Raw genomic sequence first — 13,995 nt, 5'->3', positions numbered from 1 at the left:
TTGCCGGATCGGACGTCGGATTGGATGGATTTTTCATGCATGTGTCTCGCGCTTAAACGACTTAATTTTTGCGAGGACCCAACTTTCGCGAATTTCGCAAATCGCCTAAAATTCACGAAAAATAGGTCCCACAAACAATTTCGGTAAAATGTAAACACATTGAAATTTATATTGAGATCCCACCGGGTCGCGAAAATTAGAACCAACTAATTATTAAAAAACTTCAGCTTTGACCTAAATCGCGAAATATTGAGCCCGCAAAAAAATAAGTCGTTTACAGTATATAAAACAACTGTGTTGACCAATATTGTGGCGTAAGGCAACTTTCTCCCACAAAATTCACGCTGCTCTAAAATAAATGCTATCAGCTTTGCACCATTACTCAAAGCTGGCTTGGCCTTCTTATGCATGACCTTGGGGGAACAAAAAAAAAAAAAAAAAAGGAGCTTGTATCGAAATTATCTTGTTGCTTCTCAACAACACTTTGAATTGCCAGCATCATCAGTGGCAGAACAAAGCAATTATGAAGTCGATGTCCCTTGGAGTGGCTATTGAAACAGCTTGTTAATAATCCATATGTATTCACCTTTGACAAGTATGGCCTTCTTTCATGGTTTGGCAGAATTGAAGCACACATTCTACAAAATATATGTCTTTGATGCGCAAAGGTTGATTGCAAGTCGACCGTGTTATTGGCTTGCAAAAACATTTTGCCACACGGTATCTGCCCAGCTTTTATGGTGTCTACACGCACTGGTTGGAGGTTATACATAGGTTCCTCACTCTACCGCATTTCCACAGTAAAAGGACATGCAAAAGAACACCTCTTATTATGTAAAATGAGTGTGCAAGTTGGCATTTTAATAAACACAAATGCAGCTTTATAATACCAGATATGCACTGATAATTAAACAATAGGACATCAGCATACGACACTGAACAAATCAATGCTACATGCAGTGCACCCATGACACAATAAAATACATCAAAAATTTTTTTTGTGAAGTCTAGATACTAATGACAAATTACTATGGGTGTGCGAATACCGAATAGTAGTTTTCGAATCGAATACCGAATCAAATCAAAAAACAAAAAAAGCTGAATATTGAATAGAATATTGAACAGTGATTTTATTTGTAGGAATTTTTCGAATAGTGCTGCGAATGAGATTATTATATGTGCAGAGTATACATAGGTTGCACTGACGTCACGTCGCATATTTTTGGCCTCCATGTAAGAGGAGGAGAGGCAAGCTGCTTTTGTAAGAATTTTGAGTGACGGGCTAATCTTTTTTAATCTTCTGGGGGGAGAATAGCGACGACTGGGCAAATCAGGGCGGCACAAAAGGGGGCCCTGATAAGTGCGGAGCTTCTTCTCGCCCTCCTCTCTGGTGGTCATCGTAGCGCCTGTTGAATGACGTCACGTGCAAGCCATGTATAGGCCTGGTGCAGAATATGCATGTTGTACGAAACAAAAGCTAAAATGTAAAAAAGTTCTGGTGAAAAAAAAGCAGTTGCTGTCGGACGTTGGGCACTAAAGATCCAATTTTATGGTGCAAACAATCTATCTACCCTAAACGTCACAAAAAACAACAACAAAGATACAGCCACGTGTGCTTTTTTTTCTCGCTAAAAGCACAACCTAAAAGGGCGACTTTTTAAAAATATTTGTATACCATATTTACTCGCAGAATGAACACACTTTTTTTTCCGAACAATCAATGCAAAGTTGGGGCGTAAAATTAACATTTTTGCGTGGGTATTTATTCACCTAAGGAACGGACCTTTTATCCTTTATCCTGAAAAATCGACTTAACTCTTATCTCTTCGCGCCGACCCGGTAACCAAACTGCCCTGTGCAAAAAAAAAAAAAAAAAAAAGGAAAAAAAGCTTTTTTATTTTTTTTCTCTTAATTCCCTGCTTTTTTTTCTTTTTTTTTTTTTTGTCGAAGCTGTTTTGGTTGCTTAGGTGTTGCTTAGGCTAGGGCTTCTCCGCTTCTCTTTCTTACCTCCTTGCGGGCTGCACGCGACCCCCTAACCAAACTGCGCTGTGCAAAAAAGAAAAAGAAATAAAAAAGTTCTTTTTTTTTTTCTTAGTTCCGTGTTTGTTTTTTTTTGCCGCCTTTTGCAAGTTGTTTTGTTTGCTTAGGCGAGGGCTTCTCCGCTTATCTTTCTTATCTCCTTGAGCGCGGAGCGCAAACACAGAATCCAGACTGCGCTGTGCAAAAAAAAAAAAAACTCCTCTCCATGTTTTTTTTTTTTTTGCTTCCCTTGGATCTTTTTTTATTTTTTTAACGCCTTTTGTAAGGCGTTTTGTTCGCCCAGGATGCCATGCATTCGCGACCTTGCTGCACCAGGATAGAAAAGTGCGTTCATTTCGCCCGCGTGGGGGGAGAGGGTCAAAATTTTGACGTCCCAGTTGGGAGTGCCTTTAATACGCAAATGAAAAAAAAAAAAAAAAAAAAAAAAGTCGAAATTTTGAGAGCCGACTTGGGGGTGCGTTCATTACGCGAGTGCGTTCATTGTGCGAGTAAATACAGTATCTCAGAAAAGGGGCATTTTGCGATATTTGGTCTACATTTTAACGAAGAAAAAGGGCACCCGGGATTTTATTTCACATAAATAAACAGATAGGTGTTAAAACTGAGTAAACAGGCTTAAACAATATAATCTGAAGTAAGAGAAAAACAATGTGGTTAGGAGGCACAAGTCACCGTCCAACTGCTGCTATGCATCCATTTTTCCGTCTATCTATCCTTTTTTAGAGAGCCTTGATTTAAAAGAGGGAGCAAGCGAAACTGAAATTACGACTAATCTGCGCTGGAGCCGTTCCAGCGCAGATTAGTCGTAAGTGTGCATGTGTTGTGTTGTCGCGAGGAAAGAAGGCAAGCAAACAGAAGAGCGATGATGCCTGCCCTGCCTGCCCTGCCTGCCCGATACCGATCGACGCTTTCGTTTTTTCGTCACCTTCTCGCAGTTCGTCATTCAAACACGGCTATCGAACGGTTGGAAACCCTCTCAAATGTAGGCACACCATTTTTTTGTTCTGTTTCGTTCCGAATCAGAATTTGCGGGTTGCAGCGCTTGCAGTTCCAAAAGAACGGTTTCTGGTTTCCTCGGCGTGGTTAACATAGTTTTCTCTCTGTGATCCTCTGTGAATGCGGCAAGTGCGCTCTACATTGGCGCTTCAATTTGAAACGTAGAACTTTACTCGTGAAAAGAATAAGGCATGGCATGTAATTCCGGCTTCCCAAAAATTCCTCTCTGCAAGTGGCGCAAACGGGATGTTTCGGTTGTGATTCAAGGTTAGATTGTGTCACGATCGTGAGTAAATCTGCGTGCTATAAAGTTTGTGGCGTTCCGTAATTTTCTTTTTTCTAACCTGCACGTTAGATTTTTGGGGAATGGTAGGGCCAAGAGGTGTTTCTCGCATGCTTTGTCTAACATCACGGCGCTTACATCGGGAGAAAAAACGGCTTTTCTGTCAGCTCTGCGCCGACCGCGCGTCTTTGGTTGAATATATTGAATATTCGAGTGACCGAATACTAGGAATTCGATTCGCGAATCGAATTATTCGGGAACTTTGTATTCACTTTGAATTCATATATTTGAGTATTAGCACACCCCTAGAAATTACTGATTAGCAAAAAATATATCAATTAATGTTAAACTGGTTATAATGGGGCTCAACAGTGCAAGGGACAATATAATCAACTACTTTCTTATAACATCTTTATCAAAAGTTGAATTAGTCTCGGAATGTTATTAATTAGATTGGCTGCGGGACAAGTCAAATTTTAGAATTCGAAGGGTTGAAAAACAAAGAATGATGGTAGAATACCGTATTTACTCGCATAATGAACGCACCCCCCACAATGCCTTTTTTTTTCTTGCGTAATGAATACACTTTTAATTTTTGGCTCCGCGAGTATTGAACTGTGTCCAACCTAGTTAGCCGGCTGCCACTAAGCTTGTCAATTTTCTTTTGCTACTAAATGGCCAGGTCAAGTCAAGCCAAGCCAAGCCGCTCTCATAATGCTGCAATTGCATGGTTGCAGAAGTGATCAACCGCGAAACCGTGCGGTGCGCACACCTAGCAAAGCTGGGGTCGAGGAATTGCCCAGCCCCGGACGTGCTTCGTCCATAACGTGCGTTGATGTCAACAAACACGCTGCCGTTGTGATCCGCGTTCGAACAGTGATATTGTGAAAGTGGTTAGGCCTAAGAACGGTCGCGTCATTCTCCGTGCTGAGTGAGCTTTGTAAGACGCTTTTTCTTCGGCAAAAAAAACGCCAAAAGCGTTCTAAAAAATGTTTGCAATTTATAGAGCATGATTACATTGGTGCACCCAAGACCAGCCATGGGTGCGCCTCCATCAGTGGAGACGTGCCACAGTACCCTGCCATGTCATATTGGCACCTAAAAGGAGAATTGTGCAAGGTGTGTAAATGAAAAAAATTTACCCCACATAATGAACCCCCCCCCCCCCCCAATATTGGTCAATTTTTCGGAAAAAAAAATGTGTTCATTATGCGAGTAAATATGGTACAGCAGAAATTGTTGTTGGAATATGCTTGTTGAGGCAGAAATCTATATACCGTAAAGTCCCAAAATGAAGAGATAAATGGTGAAAAACATGGGGTGGGCTATCTTTGGGGACGCTACAGCAGAACTTAATCAAGAACCTGCTACAAACCACGTGACGCGGGAACTGATACCGCAGATCGCGGACACTGCACATTCGCGTCTCGCGATGCGATAAACACGCGGGAATTCGCTACGAACCCCAGTGTCACGGGAAGGGATACCGCAGTTTGCAGATGCAGCAGATTCACATTTAACGATGCGAAGGACCCGCGGAAATCCACCGAGGACACCCATCTTATGGGAACGAATGCCGCAAATCGCGGACGTAGCAGATGCAAGTTTTATGGTGCAATAAAGACGCCGGAACCCGCTACAAACTTGCCTGTCACGGGAACCGATATCGCGCGCACAGATCGCGGTCAAAAAGGCAGGAATCCGCTACAAACTCGTATGTTACGGGAACAAATACCGCAGATTGCGAATGCAGCAGATTCGCATCTGAGAGCGCAAGATCGTATTTCATGATGCAATATACAAGCAGGACCAACTCGCGTAGAATGGAGATCGCAAACGCAGATCGCAAACAAAAACACGGGAATCTGCTAAAAACTTTGTCAAGGGAACGGATACCGCAGATTGCGGACGCAGCAGATTCGCATCTCAGAGTGCAAGATGCATGTGGAAACAACTCGCGTGTTACAGGAGCTGATATCGCGTGCACAGGTCGCTGGTCAGACGTGCCGGCACAGCAACTTGCACAGTTGCGATTCCCGTCGGACATTGCGTGACGTCCGACGGAAATCGGGGGGTGGGTGATGTTTCGGAATTTTACAGCGGTGCTGTTAAGGGCTAGGTTCCCCAGGATCGTGTCCGGTACCAAATAAATGTCGACACAAAACTCTGGACGGCTACCGCCATCTATGAGCGCCGGCGGCAACCAGACAACCGGCTTGCCGGCAACCTTTCCACTTTGGTTCTCACCCGAGTGGAAAGGTTGAATTTCCCCAGGCGTCGTCCTAGATGTTGTCCTCAAGGTCATTCTAGAAGTCGTCCTTGAGGTCGTCGTAGACTTTGTCCTTGAGGTCGTCCTAGAAGTCGTCCTTGAGGTCGTTTTGGACTCCCTCCCTGAGGTCGTCCCAGGCGTCATTCCTGGGGTTGTCCTCGAGGTCGCCTTAGAAGTCGTCCTTGAGGTCGTCTTAGACGTCGTCCTCTAGGCGTTGTCCAAGAAGTCGTCCTTGAGGTCGTCCCACCGTAGTACAGTTTCACTGGACTTCCTTCTTCACCAGAGTGGGAAGGCTGAAAGCTTTTTTTATGTTACTTCACTCTGGTAAAGAAGTAAGACCAGCGAAACTGCACTATGATGGGACCACCTCAAGCACAACATCTTGAACGACCTCAAGGACGACGTCCAGGACGACCTCAAGGACGACGTCCAGGACGACCTCAAGGACGACGTCTAGGACGACCTCAAGGACGACGTCTAGGACGACCTCAAGGACGACTTCTAAGACGACCTCGAGGACAACCTCAGGGACTACGCCTGGGACGACCTCTGGGAGGAAGTCCAAATTGACCTCAAGGACGACTTCTAGGATGACCTTGAGGACAACGTCTACGACGACCTCAAGGACTTTTAGGACGACCTTTAGGACGACGCCTAGAGAAATGCAGCCTTTCCATTCTGGTGAAAAGCAGAGTGGAAAGGCTGAAAAGGTAGCCGCCATTTATGAACGAGGCCGGCAAGCCGGTTGTCTGGTTGCCGCCGTCGCTCATAAATGGCGGTAGCTGACCAGAGTTTTGTGTCAACATTTCTTTGCGGGGGACACGATACTTGGGAAACTAGCCCTTAACAGCATCACTGTAAAAAATAAACTTTCTGACCTTTGTGTAGAACCAGGTGAAATATCAGGGTACAAACTACAAGGAATGCACAAGGCAAGCAACTGGTTCAACAAAATTTGAGAGTGTGACAAAACAAAGCCTTACTTACATTGATGTAGAAAAACCTGCCTGCCTCGGTCTTAGAGGGGCAGTGAAGCACACTGTTCTGTATAGCCTCTGAAGGAGATTTCCACCTGAATGGTTCCATGGACACCATGTACCTGGAACAGGAAAGGTGCAGATCACATAGTGTTGCTGAATAAGAGTAATATTTACTTCAATATAGGCCATCCATCTATCACATAAAAATGCCTGTACATCTACCTACCTGTAGAGTACACAGATATCCAATACATGGCAGCAACTCACAGAAGGGCAGCGAATGACATGGTCGCAATAAGCTCAGGCAGAAAAATTGGATTTGCACTAGGGCTCTCAAGATGTGACTATCATGCTCAGCACCTCAGTGCAAGTGTTTCCGTAGTTAGAAACATTATCAGAAAGGATAGACACACATTTGGGCAAATATGGTCATATTATACTAATAACAAAGAACCATACTACAAACAAGACTAGCATATTTACCCGAAAATAGGTCGAACCCTTTTATTGAACCCACCGGGAATTTTAAAAAAAATATTTCAAATATAGGTCGACCTTTTTTTTTTTCTTAGAAACAGGGGAAAGTTAGGGCAAAAGAAAGAAACAAATCTTTATTCACAGCACTCTCGGCTAAATCACAGGGCGATGCCAAAAACTTAATCATCGTCAGAACTTCCGGACATGTCATCGTTGTCCGAAGCTTCGTCAGCTTGGTAGACATCCCCGCAAATTCGCAACATTACCTCACTGACACCACTGTAAAATGACGACAAGAAGAAAGAAGGTGGAGACGGGCGAAGCGACGAAAGACCAAATTCAAAGATGCGAGCAACACTGCGAGTTGCCGGGAGCAACCCGTGAGCTGCTGCAAGCAACAAGTTGAAATATTGTCCGGGGTTTTTTTTTTTTTCTTTTTTTCTTGTGCGCGTTTGCGAGGGAGAGGAAGGGAGGGCAAGCTTCATTGCGTTCCTCTCCCTCCTCTTCCCCCTTGCCCAGCGAGGGGAACGCTACAAGCGCGATGGGTGGCGAAACCCGACGCCTGAGAGTTTTGGTTGTTTTCGACGACAACGCCGGCTCGGTAATTCAATAGCTCTATGCCTCTGGTAGGGTCGCAAAATTCGGTTGCGAATGTAGGTCGAAAGTCTTTGGTCACGATTAAAGGTCTACCCTTAATTTTTCACATTTTCACATTTCCCCTCCCCCCAAAAAGAAGGTATACTTATATTTGAATAAATATGGTAGGTCTCAGATGCTACTATATCAGTAACATTGCACCAACATTATAAGCTTAATGCCACTTTTTACTATAGATGTGCAGGTATTTGAATGTGAATTGAGTATTTTGAACCACTAATTCATAGTAGACTCAAAAACTTCCTATTCGGCACTTTGTGAATATTCAGCTGCCGTCGAATATTCAACAAGGTAACGAATATTCAAGTAAAGAGCAAATAATTGCCAGACTGGGTGTGCCGCAAAGATAAAATATTCTAGAAAAAAAGTTGTGTAATATGCCACACTTCACATATCCGTCAACTTCAAACAAAAAGCGAGCAAATAATATGAGCCTGTAGGTGCTTGCTTCTAAGAAAACCCCACGGGTGTCGCAGCTCGCACAAGGGCCGAGATGAGACGGAAATGAATTCTCGCAGAGCAATTAATTTTCTCGCAATTTTATGGCTGTGGAGAATCACCCACCTTCACTATCAATAACCTTTTTTCATAAATGTTCCTCAAAATCGGGGTCATTCTATATCATGAACAAAGAATGTCAACCTCCAAGATTGCACAAAATGTCAGAGTGCAGTGAGCTAACGCAGGTACTCCCCTGCATTAGCCGCCACTCCGAGCACGCTGGAGCAAAATAGGAGAGCTCGACATGCATGTCTAGCGCAAGATAACCATTTTGAAACACCATACGAAATGAAACTACACAGCAGAAACAAGGGAACCGGACACAAGAAAAGCAAGCATGCTGTCCGTACAAGCAAGAATGACAATAAGCACAGTGTAAAGAGTAAAAAGAATGGGGCGTGCATAGGTTTACTATGCTGCCCATAAATATTCATAGAACTGCAAAACTGAAATATTTGTGGCCTGCAGCTAAAGAAGCGTTTACGGGCTCCTGCCACATGACAATGTTGGGTGGGCAAGAAGCGTTTACCGAACTCTGAGCCCGTGGCTCAGAGTCCGGTAGACTAATGTGTAGCCAGCCCCTCGCGCCGCCATCTCCGTGGCACATATGCGAAATTGCGTGAGACTGTTTTTAACGCTTTGCCGAGTCGCGCGACAGTCATGCGAACTGCCCGTGGCACAGAGCACGCAAGCTGGGCCGCTTGGCCATAGAGTAATATAGCTACACGTATAGAGGGGAAACTCCCAAGGGCCCTGCGGCTGATTTGGCCGCCAATAAGCGCTCCCAGTGGCCATTGTAGACCCAAATATATTAATGGAGGCACAAGATGTAGACTGATTAAATGGATGGACAGCCCATTTTAGAGGTATTGAGTGTATTGGGCTGTAGCTTGTGCTATCGATTGCAACATTTCACTTATGCTAGTATTTTCATTTCAGTTAGAGTTACTGTACACTTACTCCAGACAAAGATCCCATGCACAAGAATATTTTCAGTTAAAACTGGCTTTACAAACTAGGAAACCCATTTGTAGGCTTGTGTCAACTGTCTCAAGTACAACACCAGGTAGTAAACACAATTTATTTTCATAACAAACGAAACCAAATAAAATCTGATGGGCAGCTATGTCTCGATAATTATTCATAGATAATTACAAAAACAAGGAAAGACAAGCAACATGTATTAGGGACTCACAAATAGTAGGTCCTATAAAAAACAACTTCACCATATTACAGCATATACAAACACCGACAACGTAATGCCATTCCTTGCATGTCGCACCTGTCCTTTAAAGCCGGAGTCACACTGTTTATACATCATGCAAAAGACAACCTGTAAACAGATTTGAACGCAAGTCACCACAAGATCCGTGCTTCGAATGCTGCATGGCAACGAGTTCAAGGAGAAACTTGGCACGTGGCATTCGAACCATGCATACTGCAGTGACTGATGTTTCCGGACTATCTTTTGTATGATGTATGAGCAGCGTGATCCCAGCTTAACTCTGCATTCTAAAACAACTCATAGAGTAGCAAAGACCATTGTTTAGGCATACAACACAACGTGACTGTAGAACAAATGACGAAACATAGATCCGCCGAATCAACCGCCATCCGCCAAGTTAGCCGAGTCGACAGCCCCAAAGCCATTCCCTTAGCCGCAGCCCAAGCCATAGCTGTTCTAATTGTTTTTAAAAGTAATCAGAGCTACTATTCATTTTTAAGTAGCAGGTTGTCCAGTATGACTATTTATTAAAGATGTAAATATGAAAAATTTTAAAAATATATATTATGGCCCCACATAACGACCATCATAGTCTCTACCAGCTGGACCATGAAGCCGCTGGAGTGGCCACTCTTTACGTGTAACTATACTACTTTATGGCTCGGCCGTTGTCAAAAGCTTTAAGCAAAGATTGTGAAACTACGGCTGCTGAAACCTGGCCAAAGCGGCGTCTATCGCTGTTACAATCAGACAGGAGCGCGTCGGTCGAGTTGAAGTAAGCAAACTAGCAAGCCAGCAGATAAGAAAGGATGCGCATGCACACTGTGCGGTTCTTGGCAGCAGGCGGTGCGCCGTCAGGGACTGCGGCGATGAAATTCGGTTGGTGCTCCGGCCTTATTTATGCAACGTCACTTCCGTGAACAAAATTTCGTGACATCCACCTCCCAACTTGCACCCCTTCCAAGCATGGAGGGAGACATAGTTCTAAGTAAAGAAAAAAAAGCCAAGCAAAGGAAAAAAGGAAAGGGGCGGCCATGTCGGGTTGTAGCCTTCGGATGCGAGAAGAAGACAAGTGAAACAAACGGGAACTTGAAACACATATTCCTATGAAAGTGAACGGTATCGGCAGTTGTAAAGACTAAAAGCTGGGAAACACAAACTGGCAATGCATCAATACCTCATTGATGCATTGCCAGTTTTTGTTTACCGGCCTGTAATGTTTACGACTGCTCATACCATTGAAAAGATTTTGAGTGGGCGCTTGCTACAGCAAAATTTTGTACCCACAAGCCATTGGCAGCACATTATGCATAGCCATCTGTTGCCCTCATTGACGATAGACGTGTTCTTTATTCAGCTTTCGTGCAATGAAAGCCTTTACCTAACAAATAAAATTATTTAAATCACGATTGAAATAAATTGTATTTTATTAAAACCTTATAAATAGGGTTTCATGTTTTTGGTATTTACCAACCCCGAAAATTACCCCTGAACCGCTATTATTAAGTTGGAGTAAACTGAAAATCCTCGAATTGGAACTGTCTCTGAATGAGATAAAACGCGAGCTACAGAGGAGGTCTTCAAAAGAAAGATGCAGGTAGACAAATGGCAATACTTTTGGGAAAAAATTTGACTTTGGCCTTTCCACTCGTGTGAAAACCAGAGTGGAAAGGCTGAAGAGGTTGCTGCCGTCGCTCATAGATGGCGGTAGCTGTCCAGAGTTTTGTGTCAACATTTATTTGACGAGACACAAAACTGGGGAAACTAGCTCTTAGCAGCTCTACTGTAAAAAAGAGCTTGAAGACCGCTGCGTACATTGATGTCGAAAAGGCCATGTTTACCTGGTTCACCAACATGCGGGCTAAGAATGTGCCCTTGAGCGGAGAGCTGCTTCAACAAAAAGCCCGGTACTTTGCTTGCATACTTGGATGCGACAACTTCAAAGCCAGCAGTGGGTGGCTGCAACGCTTGCCGGCAGTTACGAGCGGTCCGCTCCATGGTGGTGCATTGGTTTCGTTTTGCTTTCCTGACTGCACGCTCTTCTGCGCTGCTAGGCACTGATACCATAAGCGTACAAAATGAGGGTCGATGAACCGCCTTCTTTTATTACCGCCATATTTTGTAGTGGAATCTTATTTGTAAATGCTCACTTGCAAGATGTGAGGCAATTGAAGGGTTTTGGGAGCCAGGAAGACCAATTTGCTAAAAAACAAATACCTCTGTCCAATGATATTCGCGATTTAACGAAGTTTTTGGCTCAAAAGACGACTTCGTTAAATCGAGGTGCAACTGTATAACCTTAACGTATGGAACGCTCCCGTTGTGCCACTCGTTCATGGTGCTTGTTATGACACTTGTTCACCATTATTTTATCATAGAAAACGAGCCATAAAACGCACTTTGCCTTAAAAACTGGTGGCATACGAACAGCCAAGCAATGGACAGCCGAGGCAGTGAGCTACTCACTTGTCTCCTGCAGGCTTGAAGAACAGCTCATTGGTCTTCGTGTAGAGTGCACGCACGGGTAGGTGCAGAACTTGGTGTGGCTCGATCACCCCGCAATGACGGACCTCCGTGCAGCCTTCGGATTCAGTCAGGTAGTACACTTCCATGGGCACGGAAAAGTTGTTCACAACCTGCAAAACGGTTGCAGAAAAGGATGGGTCTCCTAAATCATGAAGAGCAAAGAAAAGATTGTTCAGCCTTTCCACTCTTGTGAAGAAGGAAGACCAGCGGAGCTGTGCTTCTTCTTCGTCGTCGTCTGTTTTTCGGGCTGTTAACACCAACGCGCCACGCAACTATCCATTCTTTTCACTTATTCTTCTATGATAGCTGGAAAGGTTGGCGCCATCTACGAGCGACGGCGGCAACCATACTGGTTGTGTGCTTGCTGCCATCGCTTATAGATGGCGGTAGCTGTCCAGGTAGGTTTGTGTCGACATACCGGACACAATCCTGGGGAACCTGGCCCTTAACAGCTCCGCTGTAAAAGTCCATGACTCAAAAGGAACATTATGCTAAGTTTCAGATAATCTTTTTTCAACCTTCTTTATGATGCCTTCAATTATGTACAAACTGCTAAGGTCGAGGCAATCTGCAAATTTTCCTCAACATACAGGTTACACCAAGTTTCATGCTCTCAACGACCGTGAAACGGAAGCTGTTAATCAGAAGAGGATGACCCTTCTCTCCATCGTACAATTATTTTCATCAGGATGACACCAGGTATCCGACGTGACACTTTGGGGTCGTGAACCGCCTATTAGATGCAAAGCTTTTTCCCTTTTTCCAGTTTGGCTACTTCCGGTGCTTACAGTCCCTTTGCGCGAGTCATAAGTCGCCAAGAAATATCCCTTTATGTTTGTTTCATTTAAGAGAAGCGGTTAAGTCATGAAAAAATTTGGTAGTCGAGATGAAACCGGAAAGTGAGCTTCACAATTGCGCTTTCTGGGAAAACCAGCACATGTAAACAAAAACAGATGCTTGTTCGAAGTTCAAAATAATAAGAATCATTTTGTGATGAAAGTATAGTGAGCCTTCTGTTAGCCCTTCCAAAATTAGCTTGTGTATTCTAGAAGAATATAGTTTTTCTGAATATGGGATCCAAATATAACATGTCCCCTGTGAGGCAGTTTTATTTGGCATATTTGTTCCCTCGAAAAACCACTTATAAAATAAGCTTACACAAGTTACATCCACATTCTAAACTTTATATGAAAATTTACTCATGAGCAAAGTCCTTTTAACCTAGAGTAAGTTTTAGGACTTCAAAGTCCTAAACCTTAATCGAGGCTAACATTGTTTACCCAGGGGCAGCACCTAACCTGTTAAGATCTATAGTAAACTAAACAGCAATGTTCCAACTTGACATTCACTTTCAAAAAATGTGTTCCACACCTTTAACTATAGTACTACACATTTTTCTAGATAGAAAAAAAAAATGTAAAAAAAAATTACAGGAGGCTTAAAGGCCCGTTCACACACTTGAGACTCCTTAAGACCGAGTGCCTTGGAACCTCTTAAAGGGGCACTGACACCCCAAAGGTCGTATTTTTCTTTATTGCCTAAAACGATGCAAGTTGCAGTCATAGACACGCAAAAAAAAACGGCATCGCAAAAAAAAATTTTCCTGCGCGCGCGTGCGCCTTTTTATTTTTGGCGTTTGATTTTCCCGCCTCCTCGCTTCTTTTGATTCGTGACGACAAGAATCATGAAATTTAGAAGCTTTGTAGGCGACACTTCTATAACATTTAATAACGGCAATCGTAAACCATGTTTTTTAACGCAATTACGAACGCGCTACGGCCCTTCTCTTTGAAATACCAAAAATCGGAGACCGTTGTGGTGCCGTCTCCTGGATTTGTATTCTCCCACGGAAAACAGGCGACACAGCTCAAAACCGGTCCGCCGGCACTTGCTTCTTTCCTCCTAGCTTTGGGATGCCATGGCAACAGCAGGGAGTCGTGAAAGAAAGTGGACTCTCAGGACTCCGCAATATTTCACGTCAACGCACCGGCGCGGATCGCGCGGGAACTTCGAATTTGGCATTTGGAAATAGTTTTTTTAC

General features: G+C 43.8%; 1 protein-coding gene across 1 annotated transcript in view; it reads right to left on the bottom strand.

The window, feature by feature from the left end:
- LOC115310468 (vacuolar protein sorting-associated protein 13) overlaps nt 1–13,995 on the bottom strand; it is a 178,434-nt gene that overhangs the window by 62,619 nt on the left and 101,820 nt on the right. Inside the window, exons 46-47 of the mRNA XM_029968867.4 lie at nt 11,895–12,064; nt 6,576–6,687 (exon numbers count right to left, since the gene is read on the bottom strand). Of these exons, the coding sequence (XP_029824727.2) occupies nt 6,576–6,687; nt 11,895–12,064 (282 nt within the window). The remainder of the gene's footprint in view (nt 1–6,575; nt 6,688–11,894; nt 12,065–13,995) is intronic.

The sequence above is a fragment of the Ixodes scapularis genome, unplaced genomic scaffold (assembly GCF_016920785.2).
Source record: "Ixodes scapularis isolate PalLabHiFi unplaced genomic scaffold, ASM1692078v2 PGA_scaffold0__279_contigs__length_252992795, whole genome shotgun sequence".
Taxonomy (NCBI): Eukaryota; Metazoa; Arthropoda; class Arachnida; order Ixodida; family Ixodidae; genus Ixodes; species Ixodes scapularis.
The sequence above is the reverse complement of the archived record's forward strand: the minus strand, read 5'-3'. Positions and strand labels throughout refer to the sequence as shown.